This window comes from Embiotoca jacksoni, unplaced genomic scaffold (genome assembly GCF_022577435.1).
Source record: "Embiotoca jacksoni isolate LCO1_2020_lvr unplaced genomic scaffold, fEmbJac1.0.p SCAF_9, whole genome shotgun sequence".
Lineage (NCBI taxonomy): Eukaryota > Metazoa > Chordata > Actinopteri > Embiotocidae > Embiotoca > Embiotoca jacksoni.
The window spans coordinates 19,081,511-19,106,475 of NW_027185447.1; the positions used below are offsets into that span (position 1 = coordinate 19,081,511).

The window sequence follows — 24,965 nt, forward strand, 5'->3', positions numbered from 1 at the left end:
CAGCGGAATATTATCTCGTTTAATAAACATATTTTGGTGTTTTTTTTTTTTTTTTTTTTTTTTTTTTTTTTTAGCCACCGAGGAACGGAGGCTCCGCCGTATATAAGGAGGAGCTAGCGGCGTGTTTCCGCTTCGAGCAGGCCGAGACGGTGATCTCTGCGGCCGCACCGAGGAGCAACGGAGCAGCGGCGGAACAGTTAAGAGTTGTGCGGGAAGCTGCTCGACGACAATTTTGTTTTAATCTCCGGGGGAGCTGCGGTTGTCCGTAACCGGCAGCTGGGGAGAGGAGGAGGAAGAGGAGGAGGAGGAGGAGGGGGGAAGTGAGAAGAGAGAGTGGCAGCTGGGACTGTCAGCAATGGAAGCCGAGTTTGGGGAGATCGATGAACTCGGGAGTTGGAGCTCCGTTTATCAGGTAGGAACCTCCGGGCGGATCGAGGTGGGAATGGACCGAGGCTGAAGCTGTCAACGTTTAGGCCAAAATCGGAGCTAACGCACAAGGAGTCGGCGGCAGACAGTGAAACTGGGGCTGGAGGGGAGGGGGAGAGGAGAGAGGGGGAAGGGGAGGGGAGGGGAGGTGGACAAAATCTACTATCGCGATATGTTTGATCAAATACCCAGATATTCATATTTATATGGAGATTTTTTTTTTTTTTTTTGATCGATAATTATCAGTAATGTGGATAAAGGAAAAAAAAAAATAATAGAACAAGTCTGGCGAGTTCAATACATTACACCACTTTGCTGTAATGCTGCCTTTTAAAACCAGGAAAAGACAGCACTTATCACGATATTTCAAATCTAACACGATATCTGGTCTCGTAGCGCGATACGATAAAATATCGATATGTCGCCCGGCCCTCGGTGAAGCTATAATTTCTGCAGCTATCAGCCTCGTTCGTGTTTAGTTGAGCCCATGCTCCACCTGCTCGGACCCACAGGCTGGGAAATACGTTGATATTATATTGATATTGTGATGAGACAGATATATCCTCTTAGATTTGGATACTGTAATATCATGATTTGGCATAATTATTGTCTTTTCCCGCTTATAAAAGCTGCATCACAGTGAATTGATGTAATTTTCTGACTTCTATTATTTGCCTTTGTCCACCTCGTCATCACATCCACATTTAGCAAAAAATATCAATACGTAAACATTTTGGGAAATCACCAATAGCCATTGCCACATTATACGAATATATCGCTATTAATAGTGTATTAAAAATATATATATAGTGATATTTGATTTTATCCATATCGCCCAGACCTGCTCGGATCTACCCGATGATTGATGCCTCCGTCTGGGTCTCAAGTGAGCAGCCCATACCATCTTCACATAATTGTTAATGTCTATATTTGTTGTTTTGACACAAACATTTCTCAGATAAACTTCTATTTAACGATTTACCTTCAGCTTCTTGCACCAAATATGCACTAATGGTATCTCACAGTTAAGCAGCAGATTTTCACATACAATATTTAATTTGGAATTTTATTTGATCATTTCAAAGACATACAATGGCAAAAAAAAAATAAGTGGCATTGGGTATTGTTGTGTCAGCATAAAGGAACAGTTCACCCTCTTAATATATCAGTAAAAAATAAACAAAAATCATCTTAGTTCTTAATTTGTAAAACATCAACAGTAACTCAACGAGATTCAGATTCAGTATGAAATATAGCTGCTGTCAGCCGTGTATGTTACGTGTATAATATATGTTATACCGCAACAGCGGTATATCGTGATATGACTATTTTACATCAGCAATGGGGAATTTAGACATTTTTTGCATGCTGTCAGGCTATTTTTAAATATGTGTGTGCTTGCATGCTCAACACACACACGCACACGAGTAGGCAACTTTCTGGGATCATATCTAGTATTAACAGAACTTGACAGATGGTGTGGTTTGTTTGTTTTTTTAAAGTTTTTTTTAGCATCTTTCTGCAGAATTAAATATAGGAAGGAACAAACGTCCCTTTCACTCATCTTTAGACTCATTTTTAAGTCTTGCGACATCTACGGTGACCAAGCCATGACTCTTGTGTGAATGTAACAGTTTTTTTTTTTTTTTTTTTCTTAATCGTTTTGCAGGAGATTCGTCAGCAGTCGTGTGAACTCCCCTGCAAGGTCGCCAAATTACCCGAAAACAAGACTCGGAACCGATACCGAGATGTCAGCCCATGTGAGTGGCTCTTCGCCTGCTTCCATGCACGGCACCGATCAGCTTTAAACCCTGAAAAATGTTCCTTTTAAATTCATGTCAGCGTTGGGACTCTTTGCACGTTACTCCACCCACAGCACTTCTGGGTCTGTAATCTCATATTTATGTGCAAACATCAGCCTCGGTGACTTCGTCTTTACAGTCACAGCAGCAGCATTGTCTCCGTTGAGGCTTTCAAAGTTGACTGTTACACTGAAGCACTGGCTTACTGCTGCTCCACCTCCAGTACAAGCACCGTAATGATCATTTGGAATGATATAACGCTAGTATTACACAATAGGCGCAGCGTTGCATCACTGTGGATGAACTGACGTATAATTCCAGCTAATTTGTTCCTGTGTGTGTCACTCTGAGGACGGCAAATGTAGGTAAAGCTACGGGAGGCCTGCAGAAGATCAGGGTGGCGGTACACTGTAATATTCATCTTCTGAAATCCATTTGTGCCAGCTGGCTCCTGTGTGACCTTCTGTTGAACCCATTGCTATCTCTTATATTCTTAAACCAGGCTTGTTTCCGCCGTCATACGGCTTCGGTGCTGCACCCGAGCTGTTTTTGGGCACCACCTGAACTTACGCTGAATGCATGAATTATTTTGGAGAGCATCTTAAATCGTGAAATGACTCATCCCAGTTCTTACGTAGTCGTTGGCCAATGGCCTCTTCTGTGCTGAAGCTTTTTTCGAGTGTCGTTTGTTTATAATCTGCTCGAGTTTTACACCTATTTTGGAACATTTTTACAGAGATATTGTAATAATGATGTGGAAAAATGAAGTGACATTGCATATTTATAGATGAAAAAAACGTGTAATAATCTTGGGCTGCGACCCTGAAACCCCCGAACATACACTTGCACCAGTGCATCCCACAAACTTCGGGAAAACTTCAAATGAATTTAGATTTTTGTGGTGATGATTCATGTCATTTTGTTTTTGTGACATTTAGCGTTCATTTAAATGTGCCGAGGTGAAGTCCTCGTTCTCATCTGTAGTCCCGACAAAACCAGACACTAACAACTGATGCGAAGCTTTAGTAGATGGTAAAGTTGTAACGATGAAAAAGGAGAATGAGACTGGAGGAAATGAAGTACAACAACTTGTCTTAACAAACTTAAACCAACAACACAGTCAGACAAGTACAAAACACTGTCTATAACAGACTATAACAGTTATTAACAATTATTTTTTTGTCATATATCTTTTACGTGATTACTCATGCAGACATACCGCATTAGACGAGTGTTACTGTGAATCTCAATGTTGGAGATGAATTATTAGTCAATAAAATGTTCGTTATTAAGCACCACCATCATCCAGCTAAACTTCTGTCTGTGGTTTCCTCTTTTTCACACTGAATGAACCAATGCAAAACGTACGGACCGTGTTGCTGATAGTTACGGTCCCAACAAGCTTTTAAACCACATATAAAAATCAGGAGCATGAAGCTCCTTCCTGGTGTTTACTCTTTGAATAAAAGGTTCTTTCACTGGATACGAGGACAAGCTGACGTCTCGGCATTAAAGTCAAACCTCTTCATCTTGTTCAGAGACACTTGTCATCTGTTCTGAGCAGCTGTGTCGGTTTGAGAGTTGTGTTAGTTGTCTCTGTGGGTTGTGGGATATTAAAAACACATTCTCATGAGAATTCTTCTTTTTTTTTTCTCTCTTTCTCTTTCTCTCCTCAGTCGACCACAGCAGAATATGTCTGCAGCTGGCTTTGAATGACTACATCAATGCCAGCCTAATTACAGTAGAGGAGGCACAGAGGAACTATATTCTTACTCAGGTAAGTGAGGACATGATGAGGTATGCTTCTCTGGAAATGCAACGTTCACACAGCGAGAGCAGCAACATGTTGAATTGGACAATATTTGTAATCCTTTTTAAAATAAAATGTTGTTCTCTTGGTGGAGACCTAACAATCGTGAATGTGATACTTTATGTTAGATATTACGGAAACGCCTTTAAGTCTCCATCTGCGGCGTTTAAAAAGCAGCATACACCGAGATATGAGTTTATCAGGGACACTAAGCTAGAATTAGTGAGGTAATCTTCATGATAACTTTGGAGAGTAGCTTTTGGCGTTGACTCGCATGTCGATGTCACCCGGTCCAGACGGTGGTGAGCGAGTCATCGCATCTAGCCTTCGACTCAGAGTCTCGTCCCCGGAGAACTGGTTGGAATTTTCGCTGTTTCAAAGTTGTGAAAAGGATTTCTGTGAATCAGCACGCCATCGCTCTTGATGCATCCGGATCTTTGAGGAAGAGCGATTGTGTTACACACAGACTGAAACGAAATTTCAAGAACTGAGTTTGAATTGAGAGAACTGAATGTGGAAGTGTACTTTTCTGGGAATAAAGTACAATTTCAAAGCCAATGATTTCAGTTTCATAATCCATGATATTACACTCAAGTTAGAGCTTCTGCCCGATACTGGTGAGCACTTCAAATATGACCACTTTACTGAAGCAAATAATGTTGATTATTTTGTGGCCCATGTGGAGATCTGGGATATATTAAGTGAACAGTCGGTTCTCGCGGTCTCAGATTTGTCCCTTCGATGAGTCACGGCCAGATGCCCGATTCAGAGCAACTCCAAAGGCTGCCAGGCTTGTTGGGAGCTCGCGGACAGCAGCGGTGTGCGCCGACCGACGGGGCGGGACAAACCATGGACCGGTGACGGGGCGGTGGGGGTGGAAGAGGGGAAAGTCTTAAACCGCGGGACTTAAAGGAACTCGCTGCCAACGTCTTAGTGCCAGATAACAAAGGGCACCTGAGGACGTGTGGAGTCCAGACCTCGGCGGGTCGGCGCTGCTTTGGCGACACTCAAAGGACAAACGGCACATTAGTGTTTTGCATTTCCAGTCTCTTTTTAGTGGTCTATTATAACGTGGATTCATTTCGAAACCCAGAAACATTCAGAAAAGATTAAAGTGCTGCGGACTTCCTCTCAGGGCAACCTCAGGGCTACAACATAAAGATGGCAGACTGAAGAGTCAATACGCTCTTTGGTGTTTCCTCCATTTTTAAACAGATGCACTGTTCTGTTTAAGTTCTGTAATACAAAAAAAAAAAAAAAAGACCGGTTTTAAAATGACTGTCCTTCCTCTTTAGGGACCGCTTCCAAATACATGTGGCCACTTCTGGGAGATGGTGTGGGAGCAGAGGACTCGCGGTGTCGTGATGCTGAACCGAGTCATCGAGAAAGGATCTGTAAGCAGCGCTTGTATCTTCTGAATGTGTGACGGCAGTCTCACAGCCTCTCTCAACCCGTGACACTGTCTGTAACGTGCACCTTCATTTTGGTTTTCAGATTAAATGTGCCCAGTACTGGCCGCAAAAAGAGGAGCGAGATGCCATCTTTGAAGATACCAACTTCAAGCTGACGCTCGTCTCAGAGGACGTGAAGTCTTACTACACAGTCCGTCAGCTGGAGTTGGAAAATCTGTCGGTAGGTCGAGTTTGTGTGTAAAAGTCGACGTGATTTCAGATCGGTCTTTTTAAGACCGAGCGCACGTCCGTCCCGGTCTTTTAATTCCTGTTACAAATCTGCGTTTGTTTTCTCGCCGACGTTCCTCTGCAGACTGAAGAGACTCGTGAGATTTTACATTTTCACTACACCACCTGGCCTGACTTCGGGGTGCCCGAGTCTCCTGCCTCCTTCCTGAACTTCCTGTTCAAAGTGCGAGAGTCGGGGTGTCTGAACTCGGACCAGGGACCGGTGGTGGTGCACTGCAGCGCCGGCATCGGACGCTCCGGGACCTTTTGTCTCGTGGACACCTGCCTCTTGCTGGTTCGTGCAGATCTCTACTGTTAAGAAATCAGGACGTTAACAGACTTTATGTCTTTTAACATTGTGCAGGAAATCAGCGCACGCTTATCTTGAGAAACTTGCAGTAGTCGAGTAACGCTAAACACGTTTATTATTGTTTCAAGCAACCAGTGAGGAGTGTGGTCTGACTCCTGTTGTAGAAGTCAACATGTCTCAGAAGCAAGTCAAGCACTGAAAACTCAGAGACTTCTGCACTTCTGAGCGTTTTTGCTGTTGTCGGCAGATGTCGCTCCGTAAGGACCCGTCTTCAGTCCGTATTCGCGACGTGCTGCTGGAGATGCGACGCCATCGAATGGGCTTGATTCAGACCGCAGATCAGCTGCGCTTCTCCTACCTGGCCGTCATTGAAGGTGCCAAATACATCAAGGGAGACACATTTCTGCAGGCAAGTCCCGCCGTGCAAATTTAACTTGGTGCATCTTCAGATTACTAACGGCACTAATTTGCTATAAGATGTCTTCAATTAACATCACGTGTTGTTGTTTTTTTAAATACTCAAAAGGGATTTCCATTTGTTTTTCTCAAGGTGTCATGGAAAGAGCAATCCAACGAGGAAGACGATCCTCCGGAGTTCACCCCTCCTCCTCCTCTTCCTCCTCCCAGAGACCCTCACAACGGAAATGCGGAGTCATCTTTCTTCCCTAAAAATGAGGAGGTCATCCAACAGATGGCGATCCGCAGTCTCGGGTAAGCGTCCACGTCATGTTGTGTTAGAGTGTATCTATCACTGTCAGTTCCAACAGTCTGTTAAACAGCAGGATCAGCAACTTTGTTCTTAGCGCTGCTTGTCATGAAGCAGGAACCTTCCAAACGAGTGATTTACTGAACGCTCATTCATACTGAAACGCCTTTCATACAAAGTACTTCAGTGGAAACTCGAACTGCAATCAACCACATAAACTGAAATTGTCTGACAAAATGTTTAAAATGTTGTCATATCTTTCTTCCGTTTCTTTGTGCACGTATGTAGAAATATGTTTTTCAGAGAAGGTAATGTTCCAGTGGTTTAGATTGAGTGTTTAATCTTTAGTTTCATTTTATCAGTTGTTCATAACGTTTTGTAAATTGAGGTATCTTGTGTTGTTTTGAGTTGTGGCAGAAATATGCACATGATCAGATTATGGAGGCAAAAAAAAAAAAAAAAAAAAGCATCTCATGGCATCATTTCAGCATTTTTTAACAATTATTTCCTGACATTTTATAAACCAATAAACTGGAAATGATTGTCAGATTTTCCAAAAATGTCAAATTCAAGGTAGTTGCAGCTCTACTTTCTCTGTAAGAAATAGTTTGTGTGGTCCAACTCATTTATTCTCTCTGACTGTCTAATGTGCTGTTTTCGTCAAAATGGTTTAGGTGTTTGTTTATTTTATTTCTATTGCTTTTTTATTTTTTATTTTTACTGCGAAGCACTTTGTAACGTTCAGTCTTTACATGCGTATTAACTAAGTGCTGTTTTAGTCAAAATGGTTTAGGTGTTTGTTTATTTTATTTCTATTGCTTTTTTTTTTTTTTTTTTTTTACACTGCGAAGCACTTTGTAACGTTCAGTCTTTACATGCGTATTAACTAAGTCTGAACTGCAGCCTGCTACTCTCTACCTGTCAAGAAAAAAAAAAAAAAAAATCCTTTTTATCTCCCAGCTGTTGTCTCGATCAAATAAAACCAAACCGCCTCCAGGAGACAGAAAAGCTTCATTCAGCTTTTCACTGTTTCCTCATTCAGGTCCTCACAAGAGTCAGAGCTCCGAAAGAGGAACATCGCTCCTCCCGACAGCGCCGATCAGCTCGATGGCCACGTGGGAGTCCAAGATCTCGCCTCCAAAGCTCGGAACAAATCGCAGCCGGAGGAGCCGGAGGAGCCGGAGTTGCCCGAGGCGGCGGAGCAGCTGAAGGAAACGTCTCCGGTGCCGGGGACGTGGTCCCCTCTACTAGCCAACGTGTGCCTGTGCACAGCGCTCGCTCTCAGTGCTTACGCCTGCTATCGAGCCTATTTCCACTGATGTCTGTCCGCCCTCCTCCCTTTTTTTGTTTCCTCCCCCCGTCTCTCCACCGATGTTGCGAAGTGGACTCGGCCGGCCTTTCAGCACCGCCCTGACTCTGCGGTGGAGTGGATTGTTTGGTCTTCAGCAGATTCAGGTTCACTCTTTTTTTTAAATTTTTTATTTTTTATTTTACCAATGCAGTGCGAGGGCGATGGCCGGCTGCCGCTCCTTGTTACCCACCCAAACGTTCTGTCCGCGTGTCGTCTTGGATGCTCAGGGCCTCTGTTTTTCAGGTGTCGCAGCCCAAATGAGTGTGCCGACGTAAACGCAGACTCGACATAAAACGCGTATGTAGAGGGAAAAAAAAGGGGTTTGTTTTAGCCCGGCTGTTCTGTGAAGCAGGATGAAGGGCCTTGTCAGCACATTTTACATGTCTCCTCTCTTATTTACCAAATGACACTTGAATGTGTTCTTCCATTTCATCATTGATTCAGGAGTCCGTTTTCACATTTCATTTTTCTTTTGCTAACTCGAATGGATCAGAAATCAGAGAGCCCGATTTTTGACCAGCGTGTCTGAAAATGTGCCAGTAAGGGAGAAACTTAATTTTTGTTTTGTTATTGTTATTCTGGGTCAATATAAAACCCAACAGTAAGGTGAAGTATGCGAGAGTGAGAGGAAAGCAGCCCTGTGCCCTCTAGATAACAGATGCATGTTGGGGTGGGCATTGAAATGTTATCTGACCTCAGTAGTGGCCCGTGTCTGCCTGCAGGAGGCGTACTGGTTGAGTACATCCAGTATGTGTGTTTTTGTGTGTCTGCGTGTGTACATTTGCACGAGTGGTAGTTATTGGAGCTTCTCTACTTATGTGAGTTAAATCTGCTCAGTGAGAAATATTAATGTAACATTTACAGTGCGTCAAATGTGAGATGTAGGCTGGGTGCCTGATTCCCTTTGCGTTTTCTCTCCCCGATAGCTCGACGGTGACACAGGAATAAAAAAAAATAAAACAACAACAACAGCAACTGAAATGGTGCAGGAATAGGGTGAGATACCTCACTCTGCCATTCTTAAATTAACAGCGAAGAAACCTTAACTTCTTTGTGTCTTTTAGAAGAATAGGACACCCGGCTTTAATTTCTGTTTTAAGTCCCAATCTGAACGCAGCTTCTACATGTTGTCAAGTCAGAGCCTGTTCACACCTGCCGTTAACAAGCGTCCCGGACGACGGCATCACAACTGGCCAGCCGATGGTGCAGGTATGAACGCACCCGGGATGCAGTGAGGTCAGATCGGCTCAGATCACATTCAGAGGTGGTCTGGGATGCATGCGGCCACATTATTTTAGCAGTGTTACTACTGACGTCCTCTGAATAAGCAATAGAAATAATATAGCCAATCGAAAAACCACCCTGGGTGCATCTGCCGGCTCAGCTGGACCTGCGCAGAAAGCAGGGAATGTACTGCAGACTGAACGAGGGGCTACGAAGCAGATGTTTAGTGAAAACACAGGCTGTCTGTCCGACACGTGTTTCACCAAAGTTTATTTTTTCGTCTGCAGTTTGACACGAGTCGACCCCTCGCACAGTTCATTTATCCAATGGAGCCCAGGGCCAGACCGTCTCGAATCCACTCGAATGACTAAATAATCCGAACTGATGTGACGGGGTCCGATCTGGTGGTTCAGGCCGTGAATCACAAATTTAAGACATTTTATAAACGTGAAATATAATATCATATAATAGACGGCAAAATTAAAAGGAGGCTCCAGTGAGCGAGGATGTATCATTTAGGTAAAATAAATGTTTGTTCATGTGGTTATTTCTTGTATTTACGTTCATTTACATGATGTAGTTGTTCAGTTGCATGAAGAGGGTGAGGGAGTGAGAACCGATCACTCGAGGCGCATGATGATGCCAGGTGTGAACAGGTGTGTGTTAAGTCAAGTGGAGTCACACACACACACACACACACACACACACACACACACACACACACACACACACACACACACACACACACACACACACACACACACACACACACACACACACACACACACACACACACACACACACACACACGAATGCCAGCCTAATGAAAGGAAACACAAAGTAGCCGACACCAAACTCTTTTCTCCAGCAATACAAATACTCAATAAGGTGTCACCCTTTACTTTATCAAACTCTTGAGTTTGAACGGGGAACCAGGGATTTTGAACAAACCAAAAAAACAAAACACCAGCACAGGGATGAAAACAATACACTGTAGTGATTCTCCATTGTACAATGGTGCGGCCCCGAGGTGGCGATGTTGTGTGTTTTTTTTTTTTATGATTATTGTTTTTAGCATGCTGCATTTGTGAATCAACAGGTTTATCCTACGAAGAGATTAGTTCAGTTGCTAGCGTTCGTTTACCTTCGGGATTCGACAAAGTTCAGTACTCGAGTTCGACAGCTGTACCTTTCTTTAGAATGTATAAATGTCCTCTCCCAGGACACACCATTATTATTAGATTTAAATATATTTCAAATCAGGTTTCAGTGTGCTGAGTTTTTTGTTTGTTTTTTTTTTGGTCGGCTTTAGTGAGGGATTAAATCTCAGCACCTGTGCAGCCATTGCACCAGGTTCTCCTGTTTTTCTATACTTATGCTAAGCTCAAAAACATGTATTTTTTTATTTACATTTGTTGTTTTCCTTTTTAAATAAAGAGAAAAATGTCTACTGCTGATTTGTTGTGGTTTTATGTCTATAATCCCGTTCTCAGTTCTGAATTATGGTAATAAAAGGTTCCATATTGTATTTCTATCTGATCGTTAGGTCAGTAACGGGAAAAGAAAAGGCTGATGTGTCTTTGTGCATTTGTTTTAAATTACAATAAATGTGTCACGTGGAATGAGAGTTGATTGAACTGCTCTAGAACTGCTGATTTCTAAACATTAAAAAAATATTTTGTATTGATTGTTCCAGCTACTGTTTAATATTAATACAGTAGGAAGGAAGGTTCAACCCCAGAGACGATTCAAAGGGCTTTACAGAGATGGACAAATCAAATACGCCCGAGAGGAAAATATTTAACTAAATGGGAGTCGATCAAATAAAACACATTTAGATGTAAATAGACGTGGCCCCCTTCGTGAATTAATAAAAAATTTGGGTGCAGTTATAAGTTGATTTTATTTCTGTGAAGCTAAACCGCTCCACAGGGTTTTAACACAAGGTGAAATCTAATTTAGTCCAAGTGCCTCACAATCTATCAACAGCGCTTTAAAATCTCTTCTGTGACTAACGGAAAAAAGTGAGTATGAAGAGATTTCAGAACGAGAAGTGAGCTCAGGTCTGATTCTTGGTTTTCATATTGATGAGAAAGTACGAATTTCCATTTTTTTTCAGTCAATAAAATGCTACTGCTCACTACAAGAAAAGAAAAAAAGACATCTGACGGCTCAGAAATATTTACAACTTTCTATTCAGAAAAACATAAATAAGGGCTTATAAACTGGCTTTATTAACTGGTAATACTTCATTTATTTATACTTTATAGATCCCATTGGCATGTTTTCTGTAATAAATGTTTGTAATTCGTTAATAAGTGCTGAAATGTTTCTCCCGTTCTAATGAGCCATTAAGGCTGCAGTTATAAAAGTAAATACAGCATTACTAATTATTTAATAAGTTACAATTATTAATAATTATGGTCCATTGTCTTGTCCCCTTTTTGAAGAAATAACAATTTAAGCCATCAATGCCAGTTTTCACAACAGAAAATAGTTATTGATTGGTTTATAACTGATTTTAATTTTTTTTTAGTGATTTCTTAAGAGTTAAAGCCATAAACTACAGCTTACACATCCTTTATAAAATGCTGCTTTTAGAGCACATTTCTTCATTGTGAATTTAGATGTTAAATTTATTTTATTATGTTGCAGAAAAGGAATTTAACATGTTTTATACAGATGATTTTCTGCTTCCAAAGGTACAGAATAAAGTTTTTTAAAAGCACCACCAGGTGGCTCTGTGGGACTGTAACCATCGCGCCTTCTCTGTGAAAATGAAGCCTTGGCTGTGAGTTGCAGCCCACTCTTTCCTGTTTTCTGAATTGTACCTGGGTTTGCTCATCAATTATATTGTATTTACAGTGGACTGGAGCCAGGATTATTCTCCCTATTGGCAGGACATACACTGCCTTCAGATTTTAAGGGGAAAACAAAACCGCATGCTACGAATACTTCTGTCATTTTACGTCAATTTGAATTGCTTTTGTGGACAAAAAAAAAAAAAAAAAAAAAAAGTAGTTTTCATGAAAATGTCCTTTGCCTTCAAAAGCTGGACTTTAAATTTCAATATTTATTCTGGCCACTCTCAAGAGAGGCATGACTGATAAAAAACAAAACTTTTTCCTCTACACAAAAGATTTTCAGGTTAATGTCCAAACTGTTCACTATGCTTGACTCAAGAATGAGTGTGTGTTTCAGTTTAGTGAAAAGAGTCCAACAATGGCGGCCAGCGAACTCTAAAGAAAGGGTGAACATGTCCAGAGACACATGTGTTGCCTCAGTACACTCCACCACACGGGTGTAGCACAGACGATTTGGCAACGGTCTTGGCTAGAACTTCCTGTTTGGGAAATAAGAGGCAGGCACTGGTACGTGCTCTACAGGAATGTAATACGGAGTGAGTAATAGCACTCCCAGTCACATCTCTGCTGACGTCAAACAAAGCTTGCAAGAAGGAACATGCTGCTTTAGGAAAACTACAATCAAGGTGTGACCGGAAGTCGTCTTAAAGCCACAGTTATTTCTATTGAAACTACAGTCACTGTCTGGTGTGACAGTGGTGTCATGACTCATGCTGCTTGTGATGAGGAATATGGTTAACTTCTAATAAACAACAAGTTAAATATCATATTGAATATACTGCGAGGCCAACGCCTTTAATTGTTTGTGACAAAAAAAAAGTGGCTTGAACAGATGTCAGTGAACGATTTGACTCCTGATTCAGCCCAATTGCTCACAATGCTGACTCCACATTCAGTCGAGCAGAAATGTCCTGCTGACTACTCCAGTAGTGTCCTGAGTTTAGTTATTAACCTGGAACTTCCCATTAGCTGGCCAGCTGTGAGGGTGGGTGGGACGATCGGTTGACTGTAAGTCTCTCTTGTTGCCTGCAGATCACTTTTCCAAAGTAGCGGAGCGGGAATCAGGAAATTCCTGAATACACGGAGAGTCTGAGCTTTCCAAATGTGACTCTGCAAATGTCTGAGTCACGACACGTAGCAGTGCTGCACAATGGAAGCTCAACACCATGTAGTGTGAGCAGGCTGTCAAGTGTACCATGTCTCTTCATGCCCTTATTTCAAAGCTTAGAAAAGCCAGGGGAGGGAATGAGACTTAGCTTTCAGTATCGACCACTGATGACAAGTGACTCAGTACATTTACGCAGGTACTGTTTACCAAGACATTTCAGAGGCAAATATTACACTTTTAACTGCACTGAATGTGACTGCTATGGTAATTAGTCACTTCTCAGATTCATACTTTGCATTAAAAAAAAGTTTATAAAATAACACTATTAAAGGAATAGTTTTGGAAAATAGACTGGTAGCAGTAAATATTAAGATAGAAACAGCAGCTGGTTACCTTAAAGAATGGAAACAAGGATAAACAACTTGTTTGTCCGAAGGTAATAAAATCTGTCTACCAGCACCTCCAAACATTAACATGCATCTCTTGTTTAAGTGTGAAAGGTAAACATTGTGCTCAGAGCTTAATGGACAGCAGTGTCATGTCTGTACAGTGTGATTGCTGAACAGGATGTGATGGGTTAATTAGTAAGCGTGTGAGGTGCCGGTAGGTAAATTTTGTTCCCAGTGGACAGAGCCAGCTGAGCTGTTTCCTCTTGTTTCCAGGGCTACATCCACCAATAATGTTTTTTTTAATTTTTACAACGCCTAACTTTTGCCCCTAAAAGCAACAAGTCCTCTGACCTGTTTGTTCCAACCCTTAAAAAACAGCCCACAGGAGTGTTTCCCTGGTTCGGTTTAGGGTCGGGGAAAAATAATGATCACTTGAATAGTGTTTTGTGTTAAAGGCACTACATCCTTGAAGTTATGCAACCTTTGTAGTCAGTTAACCCGGTTTTCAAAAACTAGTTGGAAACAGGAAGCACGGTCTTCTGAACCCAAGTGCACTCATGTTATAAAGAGGTCATCTGAACTGCATCAATTCTCCGGGACATCTGATTTTTGTTACTCATACGACTGCGAGAGGTGGCTTAATTTCAAATCGTAACTGTGGGTCGTAATAGGCTGTTTTAGAGCCAGAAGTGACCATATTTAGACGAGCTCAGACATGTCAATCAAAGGGATCACAGCTCCAAATAGCTCTCTCTTTGAGGTCTAATATGTAATTATGAAATTAGTTTCAGAAGGACCACCAGAACGCTGCTACGTATGAGTGAATTTAACTAACAACACCATAATAACTTCTGTAAAAAATGGATTGACTTTGTATTTCAAGGGGGACGTTTTTGGATCCAGCGAACCCCTGGTGGCCCTCAGTGGTATTGCACTTTGAGGCACTTCCACACTGGCTTCCCTTTTGAAAACTGGAGACTGCGTCCATTTGTACAAAGAGTCAATGGTGTGGATGTAGCCTGAGGTAACCAGCTGCTGGTGTCAGCCTCATATTTAGCGTAAAGTTACAGTCTTTTGCTCTAAAGATGAAACCAGTGAGTCACAACTATTTTGATTTGTGACAAATAACACACACAAAAAAACGTTATCTAGTTGAGGCCTTTTTATCAGTAATTGTTAGCAGTTAGAGACAGTCCTATCTGAACTCCTCAGATGATTTCATTTGAACATCTGATGGAGCCACTTGATCAAACTGTCGATAAAGTAGTTGAAAGTAGCTGCAGGTCAACCTGCTACAAATTGTAAAATGCTGATTGGACATCAGTATTAACAATCTAATAATACCACGGTGATGTATCAGTCATGAGGTCCATTTTTCTGCCAAACAAGCAGCATGAGTGTTTTCAGCTCAGATGGAAAAGCTCTATGTTGTTGCAGCCTCTCTGTAAGACGCTGATGTCTTTGGTTACTGTTGAGACAATCACTCGTGAACAGTTCCTCTTCCTGTTCCTGTCCCCCCCCCCCTCCCTGACTGCAGCAACTGTCAAACACACGCATCGATGTGACATGTACTTATCGACTATCACGGGATAAGTTTATGCACGTAAAATACTGCGAGGTTGGACCCGGTGCTTCCCCCCTGGTGCGCTTCAATCTCCCGCATCCTTCCTGTCGGTGAGCGCGATGAGGAGTAATGACGTCGACGTCGACATATTGTCCACATGTAAACAAAGCTGACCTGCCTGCCTCACCACAGATGGCATCACTGTGTTCTTTTGGTTTGTTGTCGATGTTTTCCTCATCGCGACAGTGGAACAAAACAACAAAGAAGTGATGATCGCGGTTAACTCGTGCACCGCTGAATTTGTGGTAGAGAACACACAGACCTGTCAATCACCGGGTGTCACAGACACTTTTGGTAATAAGGTGAAAGGTAAAGATCGCAGCGAACGTGAACACCGTCACATACTTTGAACTGGTGTGGGTAGTGGATGTTTTCATGGCTGCCACCCACGTCAACACACCCTACTTCCTGTTGAGTAATCTGTACATGTCAAAGCCCACAGATCACTACTACTACTATTAAATCAAGCTGCTGTCTGTGATTTCATTTGACAGCAAAGTACTTACTGTACATTTTGCTGTGGCTCAGAAATAAAACTTGTTTCATTTTTTTTTTTTTTTTTTAATATTTCCCCTCTGGCTGTTCTATGCGGTCACAAGATCAGAAGGCAAAAAGTCTTCCCACATATTTATCCCTTCATTACTGGTCTTCGCTCACAACGGTCCTTTTGTAATACACGTTATAAGATGTGTTTTGCCCTTTTTGATGGGGCTGCCTCTCAACACCACTTTTTTTTTTATCTGTATTATTGTCAACGGCATTTTTAGTCCTATAGACAGGTGATGTTCATATTTATTTCCATGACTGAATAAAAATGTAAACATCACCCTTACCTGTGTTTGACGTTGGTAGCAGCGTTTCTGAAATTTTCACTTCCATGATACTCACAATATCGGAGGCCTGGTTGTCAAATTAAAACAGGATGTTTGCTTGAGTGACCTGCGAGTCAGATGTCTGGTAATCTAGGAAAGTTTTGGAGGAGAACTTTGAGGAACAGTGTAACGGGCTGAACTTTCAATATTGATACAAACTTCAGCACCTCGAAAGACTGAGAGGATGTGTTTCTTTTATATTCCTGCTTTAGGAAACCACATGTAGAGACACTGAGGCGTTTTAATGATGTTTTATTGTGGTTGTGTATTATTTGTTTTTGCTCTACCTATGTTCTTTTGTGATTGTTAAGTGTTTTGGGATCCTGCCTGATGGTGATTTTACACTTTAAATAAATCTGAATTGAAGTGAATTACTCATCTGTGGGGAGTCAGTAGTGTAAAAGCGTTGAATCAATGTTTTTGAAAAATCATTTGTTGACTTTTTAATTGTGAGGTGACAGTGATTGAAGAGAAGCGCTCATATCTATAACGCCAATGAATACGGCTTGGAGGAAAATATATATTATATATATGTCTGAAATACAGCGTAAAAAAAGGTCATCTTTTGCTCACTTAAAATAAATGTACGCAATTCACTGACTAGGTACTTGTGTTGTATTTGACTTTGAATATTAAATTTACACTTTTACTCCATGACAGTTAAGAAGGAAATATATTTACTAAACTACATTTATCTGACAGCTATAGTTTTATTTTATGTTAAATTGATTGTAAACACAAATCGTAGGATCACCTTGTAAAATCGAATGTGTTCTTTTAGATTAAGCTAACTAACAGTGCACAAAGTGATTGTTTTTGCTCAACCATGAACAAAATAAACAATAAAATGATACGTCCCACAAAACGAATGCATAATATTAATCAAAATAATCAAGTACAAATAATCTAAGAGCATTTTTTTTGATCATATTCATGCACTTTTGATAGGTAAAACATGAAATGTACAATTTTCTTTTTTATTGCAATGGTGTGTACTTGCATTGGAGTATTGCTACTGTCAAGTAAACTACACGGTGGTGCCCTCTACCACGGCACTCTTTTATCAATGAATATTGAAAATGAATCATAGATTAGTCATAATGTTTTGCAATTTCAGAGGATTTTTTTTTTTTGTGACAGTTATAAAATGTTTGTCCCTCATTATCCTAAACTAAACTACATAATATTTGTATTAATTTAGTCTCAAAAACACAGAATATTTTTTCATACACCTTCAAGTGACAGTTTCCTGTCAGGATCTGCTAGAAAGTGAAGTTTTATCAGGTTTCATTTATACATTAATGCATAAATTTCTTCATTAATGATACATCATTACAGTGTTCTGTGCACACACCTGTTGACCAGTGTATTGAAATAAACTCCTCTCAGACGGGAATGTTGCTCCAATAACTATGCCAACGTTTGTTTTGCAAGGACGGCCTGCTGTTACACAAGATCTGGGCAGTGACACTTACTGTGTAGTGACTGCAAGACACTTCTGCATATCAGTTTTGCGTTTTCACAGTCATCTTCAGTAAAATAGCAGAAGTGAACAAAGATGTCGAAATCTTGGTTCACTTCAAGACAGATAATGTTCTGGTTCGTTTACCGGAGCTCAGACGGTCTGGCTTCCCGTTACAACCCATGGTCCGGATATCCGGTGTCCCTTTCACTCAGAGGAGGAACTGTAATTAAACAAGCAAAATCAAAGTGTTAAATTTCACACATTTAGAAAATCACTTGTATTGATCTGTTTTAATTGTTGATGACATGGGTTTAGCTATTTTGGATCAGTTTCAGTATTTAAGGCTTTCGTTTTGGTCATTATGGATCCAAACACCAACGGTGGTGGGACACTATTGTTTTTGCTCGTTAGTGTTTTTGTGTAAATGTATTTAAAACTCTTAGCAAACAGGGTCTATAAAATATAGATACAAACATAAAAAATGTTTTTATGTCTACAACAATATTAACAAAATGATCTCTGCCAGATTATCTATAGCCAACATATTTCTGCACAAACCATTTCTCAGTAGCTGCGAGTCAAACATGACTCAATGAATCAACTGCAAGTGAAGGATAAATTAGGAGCTACGAGATTGTTCATTTTGGCTCCAGTTATATGTCAATCTGAGATGAAGCAAGTTTATGAGATATGTGAATGTCCAGATTCAAAGCTAACTCCCAGTCTGCTATCAACTATTCAGATAGTGAAATATTTTTAGAAACAAAAAGTTAGTGTCATGTTTCAGAACAACCAACAAAGTTTTATCAGTCTTAAAGAAAGATGACACATTAAAGAAAAAAGAAAATGTAAACGAAAAACAAAAACAAACCCAGAATAAAACTTTGAGTACCCCACACCTTGCAATAGCGAAATAGGTTTGTGCGTCTACTAGATAAGATAATAGCTAACTGAGAGTAGTGTTTGAGCTAAGACTTAAGAATATGTTGAGTAACTTCAAGTGCGAGCTCAAAACTCTTCTGTGTTGTTGTTTTTGTCCCGTGTGCTTTTGCTGCTTCTATTGTTTACATCGTTTTAAACCCGTAAAGCACTTTGGGTTGCCATTGTGCATGAAATGTGGTCGATAGGGAATTTGCCTTTAAGATGCATTGATAAACTATGTCAAAAGTAGTTTTTGACCACAGGTTTTAACTGATTTAAGATAACAGATATCTTGTTGTCATTGTTACGGGGTGTTCTGTGTTTTGTAACTGAATGACAAAGTTGATCATGTCGGTGATATGAAGCAACGGCTGGAGCAACGCTGTGCCTTTTAAACCAACAACTGCGAAATATGACTAAGTAACATACTAAAGCTGCAAATAAAAAGGATCTATTATTGATTGATCCGCTGTTTATTTTTCTTTTCTTGAGTAATACATGTTTAAGTTGCCAGGAAATGACAAATCAAGGACAAACTTAAAATATCTTGTTTTGTTTGACCAACACAAAGTCCGCAGATGTTCGGTTTACTATCAAGTGTGGCAAAAAAAGAACCAAATCTTCATATTTGAGAAGCTACAAGTACTAAATATTTGAAAAAAAAAGACAAAAATGCTCATGCGATGATCAAAAGTTTGTTATTGGTTTGACTAGTTGTAGCTCAGTACCCTTTATGTGAAAACATGAGATGCAACAACACCTAATCAATATCTTTATCTTTTGTTGGTCATTTTAGTCATGTAAAACAATGATGCATGTAGTGTGTTCTTGCCACAGTCAGTTTAGACACTGTGAAAATAAACAAGCCGGAGAAACTGAGCCAAATCCAAATTTAATAGTTCTAAGTGTTGAAGTTTGTTCCTTCAGCATCCGTCTTCTTTTTTTTTTTCTTTTTTTTTTAGGGAGTCATCTGGGAAACACAATCTGTTACAACGTATGAAAAGTGTTTTGAGGAACAAATAACTGCAAACATATTAACATGACTCATAGGTATCAAAAATTCTTCCATTGCTCAACAGCTGGTACGGAGTGGACAGCGGGATGACAGGTGTGTGCGTGTGTGTGCGTGTGTGTGTGTGTGTGTGTGTGTGTGTGTGTGTGTGCGTGTGTGTGTGTGCGTGTGTGTGTGTGTGTGTGTGTGTGTGTGCGTGTGTGTGCGTGTGTGTGTGCGTGTGTGTGCGTTTGTATTGCTTTATCAGAGGAGTTTTTTAGGAGAGAGTTGGAGGGGCTGTGATGCAACAAGGAGTTTACGGACAGACACGGCCCACTGACGGTAAAATGAAGAAAAAGTGGGCCGGACTAAACTTTGAAGAAAAGAGGTCATCCTGTGTGGGAATTTCCCTTTGGCCTGTCAGCATGCGAGCCAGGAGCAGGGGACGACTGCGTGGGGCTCTGTTAGGAAACGAGGGCTCATCGAAGAAAAAGAAAGGAAAAAAAATAAAAAATAAAATGCCTCGAATGTTTGATTGATCCTGTGCCAACGCCGACAGTGACGACGAGAGCAGCGAGAGAGCAGGGAGCGAGAGCAGCGAGCGCTGATCAAAACAACGGAGTCCCTTTTTCCAGAACACTGCCTCGTTTCTGTGACTGTTTTAAGTGCATTCCCAACATTGGACTTGAAATCTGCAAAAGACTATAATTGTTATTTGTACTATTTTGTTTGCCAGGGAGGCCTCAGGTCAAGCCACAACAGCTATTGTCATGCACATGGAGCATAACAATGACTTATTTAAATGTGGGTGTAGCATTCTTCAAGTGGTGATGTGTTGGAAAGGGAGGATATTGCACAACTGCTAAAAAGCTTAGCTCTTCATCATGGAGTGTGTTGAAATATCCAAAATGTCATCTCTCCCTGCACAAAACAGAACCACACACTTTGTATGCTTCATTAGGAGAATATAATATGACTTGTATGTTTTTTCACTGCCGATGCGGTAACTTTGTCATTTCTTGGGAAACAGGGAAAGGAGGTTGTTGTTTTTTTTTCCTTTTTTCTCTGCTGTTTGAGCTGGAAAACATTCCCCACCCTGAGTTGTCACGGATCACCTACAAATCCCACAATGCTCCTTTACTTTATCTCCTGTCTGGGGTTTGCTTGCTTGTGTCAAGATACGTTTCATATTGTGCACATACTGAAAAGCTGTCTGAGGGCTTGGTAAATTCCACCGCAAGCCATTTGTCAATTTATCATGTCTGGTGTAACCTACTTATTCACTCCCATCTTTTATCTTCTACATTTTCGGCTGAGTGTTTACCACTTGAGTTTTAGACAAGGTTTGCTCGGGATCATACTTTATCTTCGCCGCGCTCACTCCCAGCCGAGTCTTGGCTGTTGAAGCGTGACCTGAGGTTGTATGAGGAGGTTAGTTGCTGATTAATTTCCATGCAACCTTGAACCCCTCTGTGGGCCAGTGGACCCAGCAGACTATTGACAGAGCCGTGATCTAAAGATAAAGCTAACATTTCAATGCTGTGTGCATTGTGACCGGGTCTTTTTAGTTGTGTTTTTTTTTTTTTTTGCTACTCTCAGCAGTTTCATTTCAGCATAAATTTGGTTGGATGTATTTCAGGATCTGAGGACTTTAGAGCCAAATATTTAAGTAAGCAGAGAAACAAAAATGGCACTGGCATTGAGAGTTACCCAATAATAGTGTGAGGAGTCACATTCTTGCTTCTTTTTTTCCCTATTGAATTTGATAGAAATGAAAATCAATCTTAATATTCTTTATCTGATGAGGTTTCTATTCTGATCAAACTGAATGACGTTTTCTGCTTTATGGATGCACTACATGTGCAGATCGTTATAATAAACTGTGACAACGGTGGTCTGAGATGATGTTTAAATGTCTATAGCCTGACAGGTGGTGAATAAATTCATCCCACAGCCTGAAAGAAACCGAATTCCTACAGCGCATTGGTGTCTTTTCAGTTTCAGCATACCAGCGTGAAATTAAAGGTTGCAAATTTGCCTCACTGTGGAGTCCATTTCTTGTCTGCAATATGTTGCAATTGAAAAACCTGGTATTACATAGACTATGTGTGTGTGAATATTAAACAAGCATAACGCCCCTCTGTCTGTGTCTGTCTGTCTGTCTGAGGCTTCACCTTCTCCAAAAGGACAGAAAAGAAGAAATTACAAACAAAATTGTTTAAACAAAGTATAAATCTGTTTAATTCAATAAAATATCAAGTACAATTAAAGCATTTCACCTTTTAATATTAAATAATTAGACTTATTTCATTCATTGCCAATACTATTACAAAGAGTTGCATCATTTCACTGCAGCACAACTCTTCCCTTGACAACCACTGCTCCAAATAGACAAAATGTAGAAATTCACTCGCATGTATGTAAAACCTGCACAGAAAACACTGCATACACCAAAATTACATCTGAGAATAAAGCTACGGTGGCATGTGAAGAGTCGTGAATGATTGCGCAATCCATGCACCCACTCCTTCAGTCCCATTCAAAGTGTCCTTGTAAACTGGTGGTCGCTGTCTTCACCTGTGAAGCGTACCGTTTTCAGCACAGTGGATCACCTCCGGCTCTAAAGTCCATCAATGATTAGACAAGCAGATCCGTGCGGAGTCTCTGATGGAGGCTTTTCTAACATTGTCCCGTGGCAGAGAGCAGGTTGCGCAGGGTGGCCAGCTCTCTGGACAGCTGCTCCACGCGCTTTTGTAAACGATCGTTCTCTGCGGCCAGTTCCAGCACTTTATGTTGAGTCTCCAAGTTGCGCATTTTGGCTTTATCTCTGCTCTTCCTCACGGCGAGGTTGTTCCTCTCCCGCCTCTGCCTGTACTCGTCACTGTCCTTGTCCAGGCGTTTCTTCGCTTTCCCGCTGGACATTTTGCCGCTGTGCGACGGTGACCTGCTTTTACCTGACGGACCAGGTGTGCCGGGCGGGCTGGAGCAAGTCGAGGACGCGGTGGAGATGTTGCCAAGACTGCCGCTGGTGGACTGGTAATGAAGGTAGGACCTCATGTCAAAGCCAGACGACCCGTTCTCCATCTTTGCGTCTTCCTGACTGTCGTCTCTCTCGGCAGCGGCGGCGGCGGCGGCGGCGGCTCTGTAGCGGTTCCCGACGTGTTCAGAGCTCAGCACACTATCCACACGGGTCTCCTGCAGCTCGGTGTAACCCAGCGCGTAGGGCTCCCTGGGGTCCCTCAAGTTGTCGCACTGACTCGACTCCAGCTCGTTCAGCAACGAGTACTTGTAGTTCTGCAAAGCTGCAACTCTTTTGATCTTGTTCTCCGCCAGAAAATCGGAGAAAACCTCCTGCTGCTGCGCCTGCCCCGCCAGCTGCGGACAGTGCACAGCGGAATCCAGGTAAACACTGAAGTCTATCGCTCTCTCCCGCTCTTCAATGCCGAGCTCCGTCATCGAGTCGCCCAGCCTCCAGTAAGAGCCGCCGCCGATGGGACTGATAATGCTGTCTCGACCGTGGATAGCAAAGCTGCCCTCGTCGTAGAAGCCGGCCACTTCCATGGATCTTAACACCCGCCGGATTGCAGGAGCATGGAGGGCTGGGATGGAGACGCCCCGAGTTGGTTTAGGTTCTGCTGTGTCAGTTGAGAAATGCGTCGGAATGTGTTGAGTTTAAGTCTCCTGTGTCACTGCCTGTGACAACACGCAGTAAAGTACTTTGAAGAGGCTGAGCTCATGGATTGGGAGGAATTGACAGGTCTTCCTGTCTCGAGGGGTTTTATTCCGAGCGAGGGGCGGGGTTTCGGCTGGGCAGGTGTGTGACGCGCAGCGCGGAGCCAATCTGACAAACCTGAGCTGCTTTCAGAGGATCTCGACTCTTTCTGTCTGAACTAAAAGCACGAACTCGATGCGTTTGCTGCTACGTGTTTGCGATTGGAAAAGTTTGTTGCAGCAGCCGAAAGGGGAAATATACCCTTTAGTGGGTTTTTTTTTTTTTTTTTTTTTTTTCATAAAATGAAACTAACGTGGCAATAAAAGTGAAAATAAAAGCTTGATCCAGACGGTCACAGCAACATGTGGTGAATACTTTTAGCCACTGTACTTGTTGACAACACGTCCGTTCACGCCCCCTGCAGTCACGTCTCATCAACTCGACAATAATGGAAAAAAACAATCCACGCTCGGTGGCAACTTGTCTACCATTTTCTACCTTCATGTAATCATCTCATAAAAGTGATGCTCTTAAAAGCAGACATGGACACATCTGCGGACAGCTGTTCCCCTCCAACATCCGCAGACCAGTTTAAACCAGTCTGTTGTTGTGTGGTGGACCTCTACAATATAATACATCTAATCCAATACTGTATAAGGGTCAGCGGTGGGTGTTATGAGAAATCTAGACGGGTTTGTCTCAAACAATTCAATGTGGTTTTATATGAATGTCTCATCAGGGAATACAAGTTTTTCTCTCAGACCAAAACATAAACAAATGCAAATAACCAGAAAAAGACACATCACATGTCATATATATATTCAGTGGGTCAAATGAACCGGAATAATGATTCATAACTTAGTTATAAGACCCAATATCATAGATCATAAATTTGCCTTTACAATCAATACAGCATGCATCACTTTCTGTTCAGAGTCCCTCAATTCTGGGAAGGAAACACTTATTTGGTGGGAAAAATACTGAGAAGGAACAGAGCCAATTTACAGTAGATGACAAATTTAACAGATTACGTTCTACCACCACCTTGTGGTGAGCGGCGGGATCACAGCAAGAGTCAATACAAATGTTTTTATTTCCCTGTTTAACTGATGTTCAGCCAAAAGCAGTTTTTCTGTTTAATATGAAAAACGTTGCCAGGAACACACCTCTATTATCTCTTTCAACATAAACCGGTGTTACCCTTTATTCTGTGACTCATTAAATCTGGAACAAATTAGAGGTACGTTTTGTTCTGTTATTTTCTTCGGGTTAACTGCCTGGCGTTACCAAAAAATGGTGATTTCCTCGAAAACACATCAGGCAGGATCTCTGTCAGGAGGCCTTTGGGGAACATTTTTTTTTGCTGACGGGCCCCAACTGAGCAACCAGTCTGTTGCGAATGTGTCCTGCTGCCTTTATGTTTCAAGTAAAGCGGCACAGCAAACTACATGTCCTCATTATTATAGACACAGAAAATAACGAGCGAACCCAGGATTTTAACTATTAAAGGTCTTACAACTGCATTCTGCAAAATGAAGCAAAGTGATTCGCTAGAAATGTGTGACCAGCTGAAACATACCGGTGCAAATTCTTTAAAAATCTATTTTACAGTTAATCAAATCAGCAAACTTAATTGGCTCATAGAGATCTGGAGGCTTTTGAGGCCCCTGAGAGTTGCCATCTTTTTCTAGTTGTGGTAATCCACACATTA

General features: G+C 41.5%; 2 protein-coding genes across 2 annotated transcripts; one reads left to right on the forward strand and one right to left on the reverse strand.

Annotated features, from left to right (window-relative positions):
* Positions 1-65: 65 nt before the first annotated feature.
* ptpn1 (protein tyrosine phosphatase non-receptor type 1) lies at positions 66-10,765 on the forward strand. Its single transcript, XM_069140386.1, has 9 exons — positions 66-412; positions 2,096-2,186; positions 3,905-4,005; positions 5,334-5,432; positions 5,533-5,670; positions 5,803-6,012; positions 6,275-6,436; positions 6,578-6,738; positions 7,776-10,765. Exons 1-9 carry the CDS (start codon positions 356-358, stop codon positions 8,050-8,052), a joined length of 1,296 nt encoding a protein of 431 aa, XP_068996487.1. The 5' UTR covers positions 66-355; the 3' UTR covers positions 8,053-10,765.
* Positions 10,766-21,762: 10,997 nt separating this feature from the next.
* On the reverse strand, positions 21,763-23,454 carry cebpb (CCAAT enhancer binding protein beta). The gene has a single exon (XM_069141336.1). The coding sequence runs from the start codon at positions 23,101-23,103 to the stop codon at positions 22,222-22,224; it is 882 nt and encodes a 293-aa protein (XP_068997437.1). The 5' UTR covers positions 23,104-23,454; the 3' UTR covers positions 21,763-22,221.
* Between the last annotated feature and the right edge of the window lie 1,511 nt (positions 23,455-24,965).

Coding starts and splice junctions, on each gene's coding strand:
- ptpn1 (XM_069140386.1), top strand. CDS start 356: ATGGAAGCCGAGTTTGGGGAGATCGATGAACTCGGGAGTTGGAGCTCC. Junction 413..2,095: donor GTTGGAGCTCCGTTTATCAG/GTAGGAACCTCC, acceptor ATCGTTTTGCAG/GAGATTCGTCAGCAGTCGTG. Junction 6,437..6,577: donor AGGGAGACACATTTCTGCAG/GCAAGTCCCGCC, acceptor GTTTTTCTCAAG/GTGTCATGGAAAGAGCAATC.
- cebpb (XM_069141336.1), bottom strand. CDS start 23,103: ATGGAAGTGGCCGGCTTCTACGACGAGGGCAGCTTTGCTATCCACGGT.